This window comes from Daktulosphaira vitifoliae, unplaced genomic scaffold (genome assembly GCF_025091365.1).
Source record: "Daktulosphaira vitifoliae isolate Bord-2020 unplaced genomic scaffold, ASM2509136v1 Scaffold_1, whole genome shotgun sequence".
NCBI lineage: Eukaryota > Metazoa > Arthropoda > Insecta > Hemiptera > Phylloxeridae > Daktulosphaira > Daktulosphaira vitifoliae.
In genome coordinates this window covers 79,990,837-80,012,492 of record NW_026099572.1, presented here as the reverse complement: position 1 = coordinate 80,012,492, position 21,656 = coordinate 79,990,837, and the positions used below count along the sequence as shown (strand labels likewise).

General features: G+C 25.9%; 1 protein-coding gene across 1 annotated transcript in view; it reads right to left on the bottom strand.

Moving 5' to 3' along the window:
* The window catches only part of LOC126899732 (rho GTPase-activating protein 20-like), a 137,978-nt gene extending 121,274 nt beyond the window's left edge, over positions 1-16,704 (bottom strand). The window contains exon 1 of the mRNA XM_050674869.1: positions 16,215-16,704. Within this exon, the coding sequence (XP_050530826.1) occupies positions 16,215-16,526 (312 nt within the window). The 5' untranslated portion in view covers positions 16,527-16,704. The remainder of the gene's footprint in view (positions 1-16,214) is intronic.
* Between the last annotated feature and the right edge of the window lie 4,952 nt (positions 16,705-21,656).

Sequence of the window (21,656 nt, the reverse complement as noted above, 5' to 3'; positions counted from 1 at the left end):
ACCAATCAGAAACGTTCACAATTTTAATAAGTGATTAAAATTGTGTCAGACTAGATAAAAATATACATACAATTGTCAAAATTGAACTAAATATGTTTATCAAAATAAGCCAATTTTGAAGTGCATATACTTTAACATAAATAATTAAATATATATTATGCTACGTAATAATATTATCAGATAATAAAGTTAAAAAAAAAAAAATTTATATAAGATTTAATGACACTTCATGATTTACAACACACTATTGACTGAACATTTATTTAGGCATTACTTCAACTTTTTAATACAAAATGAAGACTTCAAAAATATCTCTATAAGATCGTGATTTCCGTTTATGTCAAGTTAATTTTGTATGGTAAAAATAATTGTCTCGATACAATATACAAGGGAACATCACTCTGGATTTTATTAAACACAATCTTATTAAAAAACATACTAAATGATATAATTATAAATTTCAATAGAAACTTATATAACAATGTATGATATGTATAAAATTATAAGTGTTTTTATTGTTTTATTATTTGTTTAAATTATAATATTACCAACCGGAATTATACTTGTGGATGTTGCGTATGTCTTGACAATATCAAACAATTGCCAGAAAACAGTACTTAGTAGGTAATTTATATTTTATAATATATTAAAGTCAGTATAACATGAACACAGTGACATAACTAGTTATAGTAGTAAAACGATTATTAAAAGTAAAATTATATATGTTGTTTTATTTAACAAAAGTTAGTGAATCACCACAACAGATTCTTTATCTAGAATTACAAAAAGATAAACATTTAATTGTAAACATGTTAAATGGTATCTTTACAGTTTCCATTATAATTACGAATTATTATATTGAAACTTATTAAATCATAACATGATCGACAATTAAACGTTACGGTAAAAAAAAGGAGTAATTACTCGAAAAAAAGAAAAAAGTTGTACGCATTCTGCGTAGATAACAACAAGACACATTTTGTCGTTAAGCTTTCACTTTAACGATATGGTATAATTTACTCAAATGATTTGTAAGCCAATGTATAAAGAAAGCAAACGCTAAACATACTCATACAATACTTTAAAATCAATCAAAATATCAAATAAATTTTAACATAAAATTAAATTAAATTAAATCAAAATTGAATAAAAGCTTAAAAAACATTCTAACAACATAGGAGTACCTTAGTTAAATAATTTTAATAATTTTATACCTATATTTCAGGTCAAATAGTATAGTTATATAGAAGGGAGGAAGTGTTCTCATTTAACCTATCANAGAACAAAAAACATATCTTAAATTGTAAGTGTCTGCTAAGATAACTTTTTTTTTGTGAATATTGTTCTTATGTTAGTACATTACCAAATGCTTATAGTTATTTTATTTTTAAATTATTTGAATTTGTTCATTAACGTAAATAAGTGTAGACATATTCATTTTGTTTACAATAATATCACTAATTAAGAAAAAAAAATTTGTAAGAGCAATTTTCATAGATTAACATAACTTTATGATAATTAAGTACATTTATACAAGACAGCAATTTATAGCAACTCTTTATGACTTTAAAAAACCTAAAAATACAAACGTTTATATAAGTCAGTTTTAATGTATGGGCAGTTTAATGTGCACTAAACTAAACAACTCCAATATAAAATAAACAATATATATATATCAATTTAATATTGAATGAATCTTGTACACAGATAATCTCTTGGCTAATAAATTTTACAAAGATTATCGTCTAAGATATTATTTATATTAATAATATATTATTTAATTATAATTTATTTAAAATAAAAATTAAATTAAAAATGTTAAAACTCTTTAAAGAAAGTGCATTTTATACAGAGTAGGAAATGATCGTTTTATTACTCCTTTAAAGAATTAATAGGTATACTAAACAATGATAAACATAATAAGCACAAAATAATTTCTTAGTTATTTTTTAATTTCCTAATACCAAGCACGGAGATTCATTGTTATACAATGAGTCTCCGTGGTTACAAATCTAAAAAAGGTCATGACATTCTAACATGGACTTATCTAAATATAATATCAATAAATCATAAGTTAAGACTAAAATAAAAGGTATCCAAAAGAACTTTACCTATTTAATGAGTAGTATTTTTTATTTGAACGCTTATAACATACATGTACATAACATGTAAGAAGTTGTGTCCATGGTTTTTACCGGTGAATACATTTTTCAATTAAAATAATAAATCATACAAGTTAAAATTACCAATGATTAGTAATTTATTAACTTACTATTTTAATAATATATAATGATACGTTTTTTTTTTTATAAAATACAATAAAATTTAAATCATTACAAAAATATAACAGATATTTAAAATAAGTAAATAATTCAATAAAAAGTTTATACTAAAAATGTTGTATTTAATGTATTAAATGACTTTAATACATTATAATGTATTAAGTTACATCATACATATGTTAATTATTTATTTCAGTATAAATTTGTGTTTAGAGAATTGAACGAACGTTAACAACATTTAATAGAAAAAAATATTGTGACTATTTTGAAAATTCATATATACGTTTATTTTAGTTTTTTTATGAAAAATTCTTAAAATGTAATTTATTTTACTTCAAAAGTTATAAGAGCTGTTAGTTAGATTTTGTTCACTCTGTACGTATATTGTGTTTACAGTAAAAAAAATCTAGTTTAAATTCATTTCATAACATCAATAGTCAGTTATAGACGTTACAAAATATAATTTTATAGTGACTATACCATTGTGTCATAATAATTATTTTTATTAATTATCATTAAATTATTTTAGACATTCCGCGTTCATTGTTCTAGTCACATTAACTATACATATATATATATATATATATAAGAGTACTTCATGTTTATTCAATTTTTGAATGGGTTTATAGGACAATTCTGACACACTATTCTATTTTAAAGCATTTATTAAGCATACCAAAACGCCATCAACACAATTCTTAGAGTTTTGGCAAAATGTAATTTTAATTTATTCACTAAGAATGAAAAAAAGTTAAAAATAAACAAATACCCTTTCAAGTGTTTTTATTTTATAAATTTGGAAAGTTCTTAATGTAATTTTAAATAATTAACCATGAACTACAATTAAATAAGTATATTTATTATTTAAAAAAAACCTTTTGTTTTGTGAAATATAAAATTTAGTTGATTTAACAAATTTATCAAGTTCATACAACAACTTTTAAAATATTTATCCTCATGATAAATATTTTTTGAAATATTCTGTCAGAAAAATAGTCAAATGCCTTTAAGTTAGTTACATTGATAATATGGTTTTGTGACAGAAATGGCCTTGAATTCGTGATGATATTTTCTATTTGGTATAATATTTTAAATGAATAAATGGCCAGAATAGACACAATGAGATTCACAGGCCCATCACCTTGAAATGGAAAAAGACCAATGAGATTTGCAAGTAGAAAGTAAACCTTGTATTTTCCCTCCCCTAAAGAATTGCAAAAAATTCAATAAATTTATGCCGTTGATGCAATGTTATAACAGAAGGTTTTTTATTAATCAAAACATGTGTATCAATAACCAAAGCTTTTATTTAACGGCTAGACCTCGGTCCATATATTTCACAGTGATACACCAAATCTCCTAAGTCATTAACCCAATTGTACTTGTCGAAACATATTTTTAATTTAAAGTTTGTCTTTATAACTGTAATGTTTTTGAAACAATTTTTGTTTCACTAATTATTATTCCCGATCCGCATTTTATACAATAAATCAACAAACATAAATTTAATTACTGAGATTACAGAAGAAATAAACACGCGCATAAATTGATTATTATTATTTTAAATTAAATCCTATACTACAACTTGGTTAATTTTAGCCAACCAAACAAATACTTTTCTATAGTTAAATGCGTACAAATAACATTAGCCGACAACTGCAATAAAGTGTGCCGATCCTTTTCCTAACCGATTAGACACACTAATTTGTACTCACTACCCAGTAGTCTATAAATAAGAGGAACAATTGTAAGAACAATAAGGATCTTTGCGGCAGGTCTCTGTAGTTCATTGCAGTTTGTTCGTCTACATCGATAACAACAATACATTATCACACAGCTAAAGTGCTTTTGGGCGTGTGTACACGTTAGAGTAATTCAATACCATACAAGTACCTATATGTAAATATCAAAAAGAGGGGCATAATAATTGAAGGATGTCAGAGATTTAGTAAATTATCCGTTACGTAGAATTATTTCGTAATAAGTATACACGTTCAGATGTCTACACTAATTTGTTTTGTTTGCCATGATGATATTACGTCTCTTGTCAAAAAATGACATGTTCGATGTTGAGAAATGACATAATAAAGCGAACTTTGAACTTAAGAAAAATCTCTAATTTTGCAAATAGACAAGAATCGAATGAAGGTCGAATAAAGTGGCGCAACAGCTTCGTGGGGTCAGTTAACACACTAATACCTAATCATTATACGGTATTTGATTATTCAAATGAGTGAGAAAATATACGTCACAGTACTGTTGTCGGACAAAGACGATTCATGTCCCCGGAACCTTAAGTAAACACACTTTCTTTGAGTTGTAAACTATTTTGGATTATGTGTTATATCAAAATTATTAATTTTATTATTGAAGTTCATTATTTTAAGACAAATTAGTTATTATAAATAATCGTATTTAACTTGCAGTGTTAAATTTATTCACTAACTCACATATTAAGTGAGAATTTCTTTTAGTGAGAATTACATTAAATTCTTTAATCCAATTCCCAATAATAAATAGACGTCAAAGTGTTTTTGAATAATAATAAAACCTAATTAAAAAAAAAAACGACTTGAAAAAATAAAACTATTCGATGTTATAGTAAAAACATGATGATTTATAAGAGAAAATATTGGTCGAAACGTGTTTTCAGTAAAACTAATGGTTACAGTAAAATAAAGAAAAACTTTTTTCTCGTAAAAATAATTACTAAAAACTATTATAAAAAATAAAAATCTTTAAACACAATTTTCTATTTCATAATTCATAAATAAAACAGAATTATTGAATTTTACTTAAATTGAAATTAATTTTCAAATAGTTTGTACCTTTATTTCTAAAAAATAAATGTAAAATAATTTTAAATATTAATTAGTGAATAACAACACTTTTTATTTATTAGTAAATGTTTATATAATAATAAATTTTTTTTTCAGTTACTTTACTGAACAGCTAATTTTATTCAAGTATTGAATACAAGACTTATGAATTTTTGATCATTACAGTTACTATTGTACAGAGTGTTTAAAAAGTAAGGAAAAAAGGTTTGTAACAATTGTCCTGTTTAGTTTTTGGACACTCTGAATATTCTTATTAAAACTTCATAAAAATAATCAGTAAACAATATGAGCTTTGTATTGTATTGGTTTTTTATATTTATTTTTTTTTTTTCAGAAAAAGACTTTCATTTTATTTATACCTGGGTTTGTGGGACCCTTCTAAATGCAAATAACTTAATTTGTCGCATTTGTCCTTGCACTAATTATGTAAAATTAAACCTATCTATAAACAAAACAGTAAAATACTCTATGATAACCATAAGTAACTTATAAAGAGTGTTCAGTAAGTAAGAAAACAGGTCAATTGTCATAAACAATGTGAACAATAGAAAACCTTTTCCTTACTTACTAAACATCCTATATATATATGTAAGTGAGCACATATGTACTTAAATACGTAAATATTTTAAACTAAAATACATATGTATATATTTTTTTGAAAATACTATAAAATAGTATTTGATCAGTCGAATTACTTATTGGAATTATTTGCTTCCTTTTAATTAAAATTACAAAACTATTACTTCATGCACTTTGTGAGAAGAGCAATACGAGCATAAGTTTTTAGTTCATTTATGGGCAAACTATAAAAAAAATTACAAGTCAGTACGTATCCACATTCTATTTTTCATAATTATTTGTTAGTTTTACTATTATACCATCGAATACTCTCGACTCTACTTGTCCATTATGTTTTTTATCCGACCTTCATGGCTATTATAAATTCGGCATCATCTCTTTTGTCGCTATCACCAACCATGCTGCTGCTGGTCAAACAACAATAGATGCGTTTTACCCAATTTTCATCATAGTGTACACACACTCGCACACGCACGCACATTGTGACAACGGTGTCATGTAAAGTGCAATTTCCATACTCACAAAGTCAACGATCTCCGGGCGTGGCGCCGATAAAATTATTTCAGTTACCAAACAGTTTGAATGAAGCCGTAAAAAAAATTGTTGTAAATAGAAATACTCATGACTAAAAACTTTACATATCAGCTATATTATTTTTTATTAAAGTTTATATCTTTTTAAAAGTATAATGATCTTTAACTTTACAAAAAGAAAGATGTGTAGTCGGCGGCAAGATAGTATCTTAAGAGATCTACACCGATATATATGCCAGAAACAAGTTTGTCGATTTTAATGCTAGTATACCAACGGAGAGTGATCAAAGTGAAAACTTCCAATGTCAACTGGATGCAGAGAAAAACAAACACATTTAAAACATAAAAACGAAATTCTTTTTTTACTGCTTATAAAAATATGTTCACAATTACAGTAGAAAAACTTGAATTAGCGTATTCAATACCGATAGTAATTTTATGTCATATATGAGTTCTATTTCTCATATGGTGCTACTAAATAATCGTTTGAATGTAGTTACCTACAAAGTCACAAAGCGCCGGTTTAAAAACCAGATTTCGATAAAATTGTACTCTCTGTGTCTTCTAAATCCAACTCTCTTTTCTAATCGACAGTAATAAAAGATTACAAATAAAAATCCGTATAGAGATGCGTTGTAACAGTAAAGTAATTAAGTGAGCCTGTTTACCGTCAGCTAAACAATAAACTGTTCTTAATTATGATTTTAACACGTTGTATAGGTAGGTATATTAAAAAAGTTGATCCTCTGTACGTCAATACTATAGCGAACACCTATTTAAATCCATTTTATTCAGAAACTATCGTCGTTCTATTTTAATTAATCCGAAATTTCGCTTATCATCTAAGTCTATACAAAAAAATTAATAAGCGTAGTAACTGTCAGCTAAATACTGAATGTCTAAATGCGTACATGGTTAATGAACTATGAAGTGTTCGTGCAAATCCAGTGGAAAACGCCTATAACAATATATTTATTTATTAGTAACTGTGACTGACTTTCTAAGATACTTAATTTTAAGTATTTAACGACTTTAAAGTGTACCTAGAAATGTACATGTTTATTATAATTTCCAGTACAGACTACAAAAGAAATTATTCTACTACAGCATATAACCAATCGGATACTAACTATAAAACTACGATTATTATTTCAACAGAAAATTATCTAACAACAATATGATTTTAAGTTTTGTTGCACAAAAACAATATGCTTATAGTATATGATAATGATAAATTGACGTTAAACAATATTTGCAACAAAATTATGATATTTTGTTGCTAAACGTAAAAAAACCTAAGTACAAAAAATAAAAAATGTTGATATTTCTGAATTCAGAAAAGGTACGCTGTCTATTGGCACATATCTCAATTTTTGGACGCTATGCAATGTTATAAAATAATGTAATTTTCAATGTAAAATTACATGAAAAAAAAAATAGAGACATATAATTGACAATAAAAATTGTTAATTATAAAAAAAATATAAATAAGTGTTACTAATAATACATTGAAACAAAGATTGATATATAATAACATCTAATAAAAATATATTTATTATCAGTTATCACTATCATTAAAAAAATGTAAATTTTTTAAAAGCAGTATAAAAAAACTAAGGTAGTAATATTTGATATGGAACTTTAAAGCTAGTCGATTGATGTAACTGTGCTAAAGTGTAATTAGTTATGATTGTTTAGACTATGGTAAAACGTTAAGAATCTATTTAATTTTAGATTTTTTAACGTTATTATCTGGAAAAAATAATTTTTATAAATTTATGTATTTACAACATTCTGAACATAACTAATAAAAAATGTTTACATTTTTTTAGAAACATCGTTAATCTATCAAAGGTAGATACTTTTTTTTATTTTCTTACTTTATACTCTCACAATGCCATTTCTATAAATATTTTCATACTAACCTTGGCCAAAAAACCAGTTATGACAAGTAACTCGCGTTATTATACGACCACATTAAATCATTAAATTGAAATAGACGGTCTCACGTAGCATCATCTTAAAAAATTATAACTATAAGTTCATTATAGTTGTACATTCTAGCATTCAGTTTTTATCTTAGAGAAGTTTTTTATTACCCGTTAAATAGTTCTTACTGTACCTCAATTAGTACACGCAACATCTATTACAACATTATGTCAATAATTGTAACAATAAACTATACAATTTGTTTTAATAATAACACCAACTGTCATTAAAAAAATTTGTAACATATATAGTTATAAATTTAATATATTTTCTTAATACAGATTTATAAGTAGATGATACATAATGAAAATAATTCAACACGCAAGAAGTTGTGTCAAAGTCAATATCAAACAATCAAAAAATGTTGTTTTGTTTTATTTAGTAAATTTTTTTGTTTTGTTTAGTAAATAGTAATAATAATAAACAACTTTAATTTTAAATTCGCTTGTATAGAATTCATAGTGGGACTATGTTAGGCAATAATATGGCTACAAAAAATGTATATATCTTATAAAACATTGTCTATGGACTTCTACAAATCAATAAAAAACGATATCTTACGCAATAAATATTTCAGTAAATGAACCTAAATATTTATTTATATTAAACAATTTTTTTTTTTTTTTTTTAATAAAATAAAAATAGAAAAATACAGTCTGGAATTTACATTGTTTTTTAACATTCTCAAAATAAATAATAAATTTGTTGAAACTAATTAAATAAGTACTGAATCATACAACTTATAACGATGACCTTAAACGAACGTTGAGTGGGTGAGCTTGTAACTAAATCAATTGTATAGCAAAGAAAGTATTTTTTATCATTCGCGATGGGATCATATAGTTAGTTTGATTTCACTAAACACAAAACGTGTAGTATGAGGGTAATATACTGTATAGTCCATTTTGGAGGTCAATGCCGGTTGTAAATTAGACCTCCAAAGCGACAAAACATGATCTCTTTTGGTATTTAGTTTTACAAATCTTCAACAATGTACCACGAATTTTATTTGGGGGAGCCTACAACTACTGACTAATGAATTACACTTTGTTATTCTATTATAATAATTGTTAGGCTTTTAAATTTTATCTCGTAAATTATTTCAATGAAAATTTGTTCTTACTTGCTTCTATGCACGACCATACAGATAGTAGTGATGAGCACCACTAAACTGTACGGTAGTTTAAAACTATCAATTCATCGTTTGTTTTTAAAAACCATCGATAAATGTTTTTCGATAGTATTTAGTAGTACTAACAAACTACCGATTGGATGGGTTTATCACCGTAAATGATAATGTTATCAACCATTGATCATATTATGCGAAAAAAACAACTAAATGAAACTATCTAAATATGTTATTTGATTTAAAATTTTCATGACTGAACACTTTTGACTATAGAACATTAGTTAGAATGAAAACTATCGAATATTTCATCCGGTAGTTCAATAGTCTAAAACTACCCTAGCAGAAATTTTCGTGAAGTATCAGTACTGACCACAGGCACCAGTACTGCTAACTAACGATTGGATATCCCCTACTGGTGTAGTACTGGCTGGCGTCTTATTTAAGAGTTGATTCAGTATTGGCGATTAGTACTTGACTGCCATTGAGTGCTGCCGTAATATTATACAGACTGGAGGTTGTGAAAAACCTCCAGTCTAACAGTACGGAATTTCATGCCCGACATATGACAGTATTGGCCAAGTACTGGTAGCAGTTGCTGCGCCAGATCTACTAGTACTGGCGCAGTAATAAACCTGTTGTTGATTTCTGATTGGGTGTATTCAGTCGTGGATAATAACATTCGAATGATTATTCGATAGTTTCTATAAAGACTGTCGAATATGTCCGGTGTAGTCAAAGCTATTCAATAGTGCCAGTCACTAATAGATGTGTCTGTCGATTCCACTGTTTTAATGTGCTGTTATTAAAACGCGTTATTCAAACTTTACACGTCCAATATTTGATATAAACTCGTTAAAATATTTTACATTACAATGAAATATTTCAAAAAATTAAAAAACCCTATCAAAAAAAATACCCAAATGAATCAGAGTTATAATGTTTGTCTTAACAAAACAGCAAAGAAATTCTTGAAATCACAATCATCAATCATTTTTTTAACTATCGAATTTTATGCGTTCAACTTTTATTGTTAAATTTGGAGAGTAGGTTTCGATTAAATTTACAAAAACTACGTATAAAACGTACATAACACTGTATTCAGTTGTTATCACTGACCTAGTCATCCGTTAGTAGTTCAGTGATGCGGGTCTGTAATGACTACTTGTTCAGACATACCGGCGGCTCGCAAATCGGCTATTTAACTTTCAGATGATTAACAGAAATTACTAATGGTCGTTTTTATTTCAATATTATGCGCGCGCCTAGTCGCGTCGGAGAAACTGAGAGTTGCAGAAAGCGTAACGCACAGGAGACCTACGTATTCCTTGTTAGTGTTGACCTACGAGACAAACAGTATGACTTGAATATCGAGCAGAGACTCAAGTTAAAAATTTTGACTAAAATTGACATGAAAACAGGCAACTCGACCACCACTATATTTTAGTAAATATTCTAAAAAATCGTAGCATTAAAAAAATCGAAGTAAAAGAAATTTCAAAGTTCAATTGTATTCATAATCTACAGATTACAAAACAGTTAAAAAAAAAGAAAGTAGAAAGTAAACGTTAATTTTAAAAACATAATTTGAACAATGAAGTTAACAGTTTATAATAGTTACTTAAAAAGCAACATTTATTTTCGTACGAAGAAAATTAAATTTGACAAATTAGTCAGTCATGAAATAATTTTCAGCGGTAGTATTGAATAAATTTACCTATTTTATCAATAAAAATATCGCACAAATTAAAAAAATTATATATTATCCTAATTCATATTGAATTACGAAAATTATTTTGTATGACATATTATATTATATGATATATTTGTATTATAACTAAAATAAGTTATATGGTAAGGTAATAACCAGGCAAATTTACAAGACGGAAATATGTATATACTTTTTATTATTTGAATTTTTGTACTATTAATCAACATCCATCATAAACTCTATCTATTCGGAAATTCTTTTACATTTATTTATGAAAAAATAACCTATGGCAAATATCGGTCTTTTATTTAGTAGTTACGTGCTGCATTGATCAATGCCACGATTATAGAACAGTGACTCCTAGTTAAAATTGAACAATAGCCTTTTGAGTATCCAAAGAGTAAAGACAACCTATAGATAATGTGATTGTTGCCAAGTCCGTTATGTTCGCTAATTCCATTTGCATTTTGTATAATGTGTATAGATAACATGCGGCGAGGGAAACGTTACTACGTTTTTAACAAGAGAACTCGACCGATATTTTATACCAATCATTTTAGCAAAGTGTTATTCTGTTGAAATTTTCCTGCATTAGTTATAACAGTATATATATAATGTCATGAATATCTCTTCAATCTTACTCTCCTATTTAAATATATTTTTTTCTAATAGTAGCTTTGTTTCAAGTATTATTCCATTAAAGAAATCTAATAATTATATCATATAAATAAAAATTCTAAATATAAAAATCTAAGTTGATTTATTAATACGAACTTATTAAAAACAAAAAATTTTGCTGTTTTAAACATAATTTTAGGCTTCCAAATAAATAACAACCACTTTCATAATCGATCTTTGAATTATAATTTTAACAAAATGTTAACACTGCGAAGGGAAATCACTGTAGCCGACTGTGGTCATTGCACGTAATGAAGAATGGCATAACCGATTTGCATGCCTCTAATAGTGTATAAATATAACACATGCCGAAATATATACACAGACTATTAGTCAGAAATCAGCGACGTTAATTTCCAACAAAATCGGCTGCAGGCGACAGTCGCCACTTACAAGTACGACGTTCGAAAGCTATGCGGTTTCTATTGCCTGTCGCGAAGGTACACAGGTTTTTTATTTAATATTATATACAGGTATAATAACCATCAGTCATTTACCAGTTTTTCCGTCAATTGTCCATATGTAAACATTAACGTGTACAGTACACGGCCTATATCACCATTTTTGAGGGGTTGCTACTATCTGTGTGTAATAACATCCAAGGTAAGAGAATGCGCGAAATCATGAAAACTATAAATGCTTTGCAGATCGTTTAAGACTTGAAACGTAATACTTTTACCAACTGTCGGCTGAATACAAAGGTAATTTCACATATTAAAAAAAAAGGTGTACTACATAAAAAAAGAACGCAAAAAGCCCGTAATGCTCATTTGCTATACAACAGCTAAACAAGCGTAATTTTTATTTCATTCGTTAGACAGACATAAAATACGTTAACGATGAGGCAGAGACAAAATAGTAAATAACGCATTGTACACATAAATAAACTTAATATAGTTGTAGGTCTTAAACAAAATGCCACAGAAAAATTTAAACATAAATCAAGGATGGAAACTATTATCTAGAATCTGGGTATGGCATCAACACGTTAATTCTTCTTCATTAAAAAACATTGATATTCATGAAAGAGTACAGTTTCTTTTAATATTTCGATTTATGATATGAAATGTCAAATTCAATTAAAATTTAAAATCATTTATAGTTCGACAGTACATTTATAACCAGAACCATGGATACGATTCTAATAATATTTAAAGTAAGTTAAATGAAAATATGTTTAATATTTTTCATGTACATTGTTAAAGAAAAATATATGAAATTATCGAGGTATGACGATAAAAATTTTAAAAAATGTGCCGACATTTCATGTAAACAAAAATATATTCATCAACAAACTAACATAAAAATGTACTATGCAAATTGTAGTTCACAATAACCTAACATTTAAAAACCATATTCGTTGGTTCATTACGAGTATCCATAATAATAGAATCCTGTACTTACATATAAAATATCTCTATACGTGTATAAATCAAAACACATTTATTGTTATTATGATATATAAGCTTGCTTTCTATTTTCAAGATATTAACCATTCCACTGAAGTATTTTTTTGAGTTTGCCGCATACAGAACATCCTACTGTGTAGATTAAATTTTTGACCCGTCACATAGCGAATGTCTTTTGCTTTGATAACGTACATATTTTCTATACTAGTGCCTATGTCAGCTGAATACCGATAATACTCACAGATAATAAAAATATGTGTATAAAAATGAATTGCATTGTACTTTGAAGAAAAAATAGTTTAGATTGATGAATTTTTTTTGATAATGACACTGTGCCAGTAAACAATTTATAATGAGTTATAAAACTAAGAAAAATAATTGTTACGTAAAAATTGTTTTATAATAACTAATTTTGCAATATCGCTGTCGTTTTAAACTTAAAATAACTTTGTTTTTATTGTTTTAAAAAAACGAATTTGTTAAAATTATATTAACTTAAAATATAATTAACCACATATATTACATATATATAACAACTAATATAAACTTGACTTACAGTTTGATAATGGTCTTAAAGGTCTTATATAAAATACTAAAAGGATTATACAAAAACAGTTATTCTGTGAATTACTGCAGTTTTAGCGATAAATATTTAAAAGGAAAATTCCTTCCTCAAATTACAGAACATTAAAAGAAATTGGTACAAATTAACCTACGCTTAAAAGACATACATACATACGCCAACCCAAATATACTGTAACGGCAACCTCCTACACGAGCCATTTCTGTTTTGATACGGAAATTTACAATAGAGAATTATTTTTTGTGAGCACTACCGTCTATTTTATTACAGAAAAGGATATATTGAGTGGGTGGTGCGTTTTCATTTGAGATTTGCATCAAAACATTAGATGAAAAATAAACGTTTGTAGCACACTGTGATTTAGCTTTAGGTATATTATCATATCGTAAAAATTAAGGACTTAAGAGTCAAAATTTTATGGCAGACATTAAATGATGAGTCATGAATAATACAATGAAATCAAATAGATTTTACAAATATAATTTTCTTTCTTATAATAGATCCAAGAGAAAGACAATAAAAACACAGAAGTTTGGAGCAAAGACTAAGGTTATATTGTTATCTATGACCATAAGCATCTATGCATCTTGAAAAATATACGATTCGAGTAAATTATTAACACGATATTCAGATTAGCATTTCCGACACATTAAACATTTAAAAAATATCTTAAATAGCCATTCTTAAAATGTTGAACATAAATCTGTGGTAAATTATAAATCAAAATTAAAATGAACATTTGAGTATGGCAATAATATTACATATAAGAGATTGTTATGTTATTAAAATATGTTTATTTTAATATTTTTAATATTTTATTTTTATCTTTTGATTGACAATTTAGGAAAGTACTAAAACAAAACCTTTATTTTCCTCGTTTATAATTACTTAGGCAGAACATGTACTAAAATTGAATAACTTTAACGGAAAATGTAAATAATAATAATAATTCAATAATTTTGTAACAAACATTTTTTGTAATTAAGACATTACTCAATTTATATTTTTATATTAACAATATGTTTGTCTATTAACATATAGCATGAAAATATTTATATTTATTTAGTTATTTTAGATGAATGTCTCATATGAATAAAAAGAATATAAATACAATTTTAACCGATGTAATAACTGTCACGTAATGATTTGTTAATTACTAAATGAATGTACATAGAAGTATAAATTATTAACTTATTTATAGAATATTAAAGAGTATAAATTTTTAATACTTTTTTATTTTTTATTAACTTTTGTTAAGTTTTTCAATCAATTGTAAGCATCATAATCAGTGTAGCAAAAACCAGGGATGTATAAAAAATACTAGACACTATTCGCATACGGCTCCCTCTAAGTAGTTGAGGCATCGACCATAATGAATTTTTCAAACAGAAATTTGTTCATTTTTAATATAAATAATATCATGAATTAACAGGATCCATCCATTAAACTTATGCAAAACCATTTATCCAGTAAAAAGTTTATTTCAATTATATGCATGAACTAAATCATAATAATAACCAAACTAGTAAGTATGTGTATATAGTGCTCATTAAATTCAGCAATTGCTTTGTATGGTATAATTAAACATATACGAGAAAAAAGTACACTTATTAAAAACAACTGTCAAATTAAAGAAAATCGCTTAAAATTGATATCTAATTGCAACTTCATAAACTATGTATCCAAGATATAAAAATGATTATGGATATTCCCTTTATGAATTGTAATACATAATAATAACACATCAATTACATAAATTGATTTCTTAAAAACAAGCATTTAAAGCGTTTGTTTTTAAAAACGCTAATTATAATTTGAAGTATGATTTTCTATAACTAAAATTATTTTGAAATTATTATGTATCTAAAAGCAATATGGTTCTAAATTTATAAAATACATGTGATATTGTTACATTACATTATTAATTTATTTATTATTTATTAACTTATGATAGTAAAAAAACGGCCAGTGTCCTATTTAGTTCTTAAGAATGCACATACAATTTTATGGTTGTAATTAATGTATGTACTCAAATCTACTTCACACTCTTAGGGTTGTACAATCTTATGGAATGTGTTTTAATGGAATGTTAACATTCAAATAACATGAAAAACGCATTTACGGGTAAAATTAAAAAATAATTATAAACTATTTATTTTATAACAAGTTTTGTAAAAAATAATTATAAAAAAAGAAATACTAAATGTTATTTTTAAACTTTTAATCATTCCAAAAATTAAAAATATAAGGAAACGAAAAATTCTCCTCACAAATAACACGAGTAAAATATTTTCAAAGTTTTATAGAGGGATTAAAAGTTTTTAAGTGTAATTAGATATTTTGGGTAACTCTAGAAAATTTTAAATTTTCAAACGCTACTCTAAGAAAAATATTTTATAAAGACTTGCTTTTTCACAAATTTGAGAATATTTTCAAGTTATTACAATAGTAAGTAAAACTTAACTAACTTTAAAATAGACTTACTATTCTTTGAGTTTTGTCTGGAGCAATAACCGTAATCTCGTGAGAACGGATCGTATCTATGGTCACGTTGTCGTTGGTAACCTGAGTGGTCGTACGATTTCCGTCTGTGGTATCGTTTCCATTAAATTTAACGTTGAATATATTAGGCACTTTGGTAATTAAAGATAACCGACGCGAAAGTTTTCTACCGATTTTCTTTGACTGTTTCCGAAAACTTTGCGCCTCCTGCTGTTGTTGCTGCACTTGTATGGCCGTGTAGGGGCCACAATTGTTCGGGGTGGTGTTCATAACGGCGGAACCCGAGTCCTCCATGGCGAGAAGTCCTCGTTCCCAAACGAATAAAAAAATTTAAAAATACAGTTTAGAAAAGACTCAGTTAAACGATAAAAAAATAAAAACTTCCAACCATTATGGTGACAGTTCAAATATGTAAGCACACGTGTAATGGCGAACAAAATCACGACGTTACGATACGGCCAGACGGACAACACGCGCGACTGACGGCAAGCAACTGAAGAGCACATGCTGACTTGGCGATACATCTGCTCGTTGCCACCGGTTGATATGTAGTCACAAAGTCAGCGACTAGTTTCGCACACATAATTCGCCGTTTATTAAAAATGGATTGACCGTTAAAATATTTTAAAGTAAAATCTATCAACTGAAGTACTAACAATCACAGATTTTTTGAAAATAAATTCTGCTTCATTCATATTTCTAATATGAATATAAATATAAAGTTGCTAATATGATATTAAATTTAATAACTTAAATTACTTTGTTGTCGTGTTACATAACACTGTTTAACGGTACAGTGGTAATAGTCTATAACTATGTCGTGTTTACATACCCAATTATCATCATTATACCAAATTTACACGTTTTACTAACACCTTATAATAAAGCAAATCAAAAATAATTATAGTATTTTAATACTTATTATGCACCTTCATTTAAGTAGTAAAAAGTTTAAATTTTACTAATAACCAGTTATTTTAAATAAACAGATTGTCAAGTGTACATAAATGAATCCCGATATAAGTACGTAAAGGAATTGACAAAAACTAAATAAAATATACTTTTTAATCGACTTTTTAGCTTTAAAGACTATTTTTAAATTAAATTCGTATCCAAAAATATTTTAACAAAAATATGAGTTTCAATAGTAACATATTTTAACATTTTATAGAATGAAAAGTGATGATAAATAAGATTTACTTAAATAACATGAATAAATATTAGGATGTATACTATATAATTAAAATGAAATTCTAATTGTAATGATAAGTTGAACTACTTGTGCAATACAAAGTTGACTAAGTAATATCTTGGGGCCCCTAAGAATTTTTTATTTAAAAAAAACTATCAAAAATAAAAAGAAATAATATTTAAGAAGAAAAGGCCTCTTGAGGCACTGTTACGCAACTTTATTATGAGTGTTGTATGGTTCATATGATTATTAGACCATACGAAATGATCATTTCAGAATATTATTAAAGGAAACATTTGTTAAGTATTTTGAAGATAGGAAACTGAGTCCTCTTGTGCCAATCTTTATTTCCCGTCTACTGTGTAACATATAAAAAAAAAACCAAGCACAGTGGGGTCGCGGCATAGTGGGGATGTTGCATAGTTGGGTCCAGTATAGATTTAATCTGACAGTGATTAAAATCACTATCATAAGAAACGCTTCGATGCAAATCAGTAGATAGTGTTTAATTCTAAGAAATTGGTGGATAATTACAAAAGCTACATTATCTGCTAGTTTCTTATTAATACCCTGATTAAGATAAAGTATGTCGAATGAAAAAGGGATTATTAAAAAATATTATTTCTCATAAAAAAATTGTGTTGATTCGTACACTTTTCAATGAGTTATAGCATTATAAAGTTAAAAATGTAACCAACCCAACCCAACATCAACTCCTATTTCCTTAATTATATCCAGATTAGTAATTATTTTAATTATATATTATATAATTTTTATAATTAATTATTTTCAAATTATTATTGATTTTTAATATGTTAAAAGTAATCATTTTGAACCTACTTCTTTTTGTTCTTTAAAGTGAAAGTTTTAATAAAAAAAAAATGAATTTATTACCATAACTTTTAACTCAACTTGCAAGTTTGAAATAAATATTATTAAATAGAAAAAAATGAAATTGGTAGATTATTTCAAAAACAACAATAACACTTATTCCCTTAATTTTACCCCGATTTATAACTATAATATATGAATACATAATAATTACAGTAATTAAATTGAGTATGAAAGTGGTATTCAATAATATAATATTGTAATTTTTACGGAGATATTATAAAAATAAAAAGGAGTTGTATATTCATATACTTTTAATGCGTATACAAATTTAAAGGAATTTATGCAATACTTTTTAATAAAAAAATTTTGTTACTTATGAATAAATACACTAAACAAAAGGAACTTTCATCAGAAAAAAAATATACTTTTCTAAATAAACTTTTCGTGATGTTTTCAAATGTGCAATTAAACTTTTTCTATTACTTCTAAGTTTTAATATTATTACTTATTATTAAAAAATAAGTATTTACATATAAAAAAAAATAATTAAGAACAAAAAAAATTGTATTAAATTAATACTGATTTTGATTTTTAATATGTTAAAGGTAATCATTTTGAACCTATTTTTTATTGTCTTTTAAAGTGAAAGTTTTAATGAAAAATACCTTCTCAGCTTCGCATCGAAGCTAAAAAATGAATTTGTTACCATAACTTATAGTTCAACTTGCAAGTTTGAAATTGACATTATTAAATTGAAAAAAATGAAATTTTTAAGATTAATATGCAATCTGGAAATTTTATAATTACTAATTACAGTACATTTGTCAGAAAAATTCGATTTTTTTACATTTTTATCGTAATAGATAACTGAAATAGAAAGAATAGTAATCATATCCTAATAACTTTTGGTGTTTAAAAAAATTCTGCAATTGAAATATTCAGAACTTAATTAATTTTAATAATTTACTTTAATTAAATGAACCAATCAAACCAAAGTAGTTAAAAAGATTTACTCAATTGAGCATATTATCAAAAATATAATTATAATTGTAAAACTCCATCGTTAACTTCAGGTGAAACTAAAAATCATTTTTTTTTTAAATTTATGATTTATATAGCAAAATATTACTAAAAAATTTGGCATATTATAGACTGGTAGTAGCACACAGAAATAGAGTTAAAAAATTAATAAATTATAAAGTAAAATTATTTACTTTTGTAGTTGAATACTTTTATCATATCAAATTTAATTCGACAATAAATAATTTAAGAATATTAAAAATTAATGATTTTAATTGTTTGTATGGACAAATCTAGTTAAGCTACTTTTTATTTGAATAAGGAATATTTTTTTGATTTTTAAGAGTAATAACTTAAACTAATCATTAACTTAAATATCATAAACTTAAATGAATCATTTGACGTATCGTTGAAAAAAGTAGGTCTAGTGAGGGTTGGCAAAATAAATCGTAGCCAGAAAAAGAACCACATAGTAAAATAATATTAACATGAATATCAATTTCTTCTCACGAGGGGAGACTATAGTGATAAGATCCTTTATATTTATTGAAATTATTGAATCTAAATGAGATAAATATCAAATGATTTGAAAATTCTATTCTAACTCAAAAAAAAAATGCAAAATTTTAGAAGCCACAAACGGATTTGAACCTCGTACCCTAGGCGTTAAAGATCAAGGTGTTACCCATTCGGCAACTATTCGTTGATTTTTGTTGCATGATAAAATTGGCTATTTAAGCTAACTCAAATTTAAAAATTACTTTTTCGACTTTAAAAAAGTAAAAAATGTTAATAAGTATAATATCATATGTCTTATGAACTTTATTCTATGTCAATGAAATTATATAATATTCATGAAAGTCAGTTTATTCCCCTAATAAAATATTTTAAAATAAAATAAAATACAAAACCTAGAATTTTAATAAAAAATAGCATATTTTTAAATACGGTAGCCTTTTGCGCATAGAAGATAGGTCGTCGGGACAAATTTTTTTTTTTCATTTAGTAGTACATAAAATAAGCTTTAATTTGATATATGTTTAAAGGACGCAGTATTTCCGGAACATTTTCAAAAATTAAGTTGAAAAAGTTAGTTTTTGTAAAAAAGTTGCTATTTTAAATCCCCCCTGTGAGCAGAATAAGTGTTAGATTTTCAAAAAAAAATGATATCAAATGAAAGAAAATTACCTAAGGTTTCAATATAAAGAAATATTATTTTGATTAGTTAATATTTGAAAAAGTTATGGCAGTTTTAAGTACAAAAAACATCGTTATAAAAGGTGATTTTTATCGCAAATATTACATTTTTTTTATAATTTCGACAGCCATTTGCACATAGAAGATAAGGTGTCGGGACAAATTTTTTTTTTTCATTTTATAGTACATAAAATAAGCTTTAATTTGATATATGTTTAAAGGACGCAGTATTTCCGGAACATTTTCAAAAATTAAGTTGAAAAAGTTAGTTTTTGTAAAAAAGTTGCAATTTTAAATCCCCCCCCATGAGCAGGTTAAGTGTTAAATTTTCAAAAAAATTATATCAAATGAAAGGAAAATATCTAAGGTTTTAGTTTAAAAAAAAATTATGTTGATTTGTTGATTTTTGAAAAAGTTATGGAAGTTTTAAGAAAAAAAAGTGAAAAAAATGACAAAATTTGTCAATTTTTAAATTTGTAATTTTTTTGGATATTTCCCCCATTTGCGGGGAACGAGGGAAAATTTTTAAATTTTTAAGGGTAATGTCTTCAACTAGATACAATTTGTGATCTTTTGACGTATTGTTAAAAGAAATCGGTCCAGTGAGAGCTGAGAAAAAGTAGTGACAGACACAAAAAAAAAAAAAAATAAAAAAATAAACACATCATGGTAAAATTAATACCTTCTCAGCTTCGCATCGAAGCTAAAACTACATAAAATCCCCAATAAAAAATAAAGTCAATCTTCTATCAACCTTTAATGATTTAGACGTAATTATATAATTTTATTAAATCAATCATGGCAAAAAAACATTTGAAAATATGATTGAGTATGTTTCAGTTTATGTATATTTATATGTAAAATAGTGTATGGATAAACAGTCAATCGGATAAAAAAATCCTCATGTATCTATAAAAAAAAATTATATTGATTTGGTAATTTTATAAAAGTTATGGCAGTTTTAAGTAAAAAAAATGAAAAAATGTCGAAAATTAGCGATTTTTTAAATTATCAGTTTTTTGGAGATTTCCCCTATTTACGGAGAACGAGGGAATTTTTTTTCAATTTTTGAAGTTAATGTCTTCGACTAGATACGACTTGTGATCTTTGAACGTATTGATGAAAGAAATCGGTTCGATGAGAGATGAGAAAAAGATTTTTTGCTATTAATTTTTTATAAT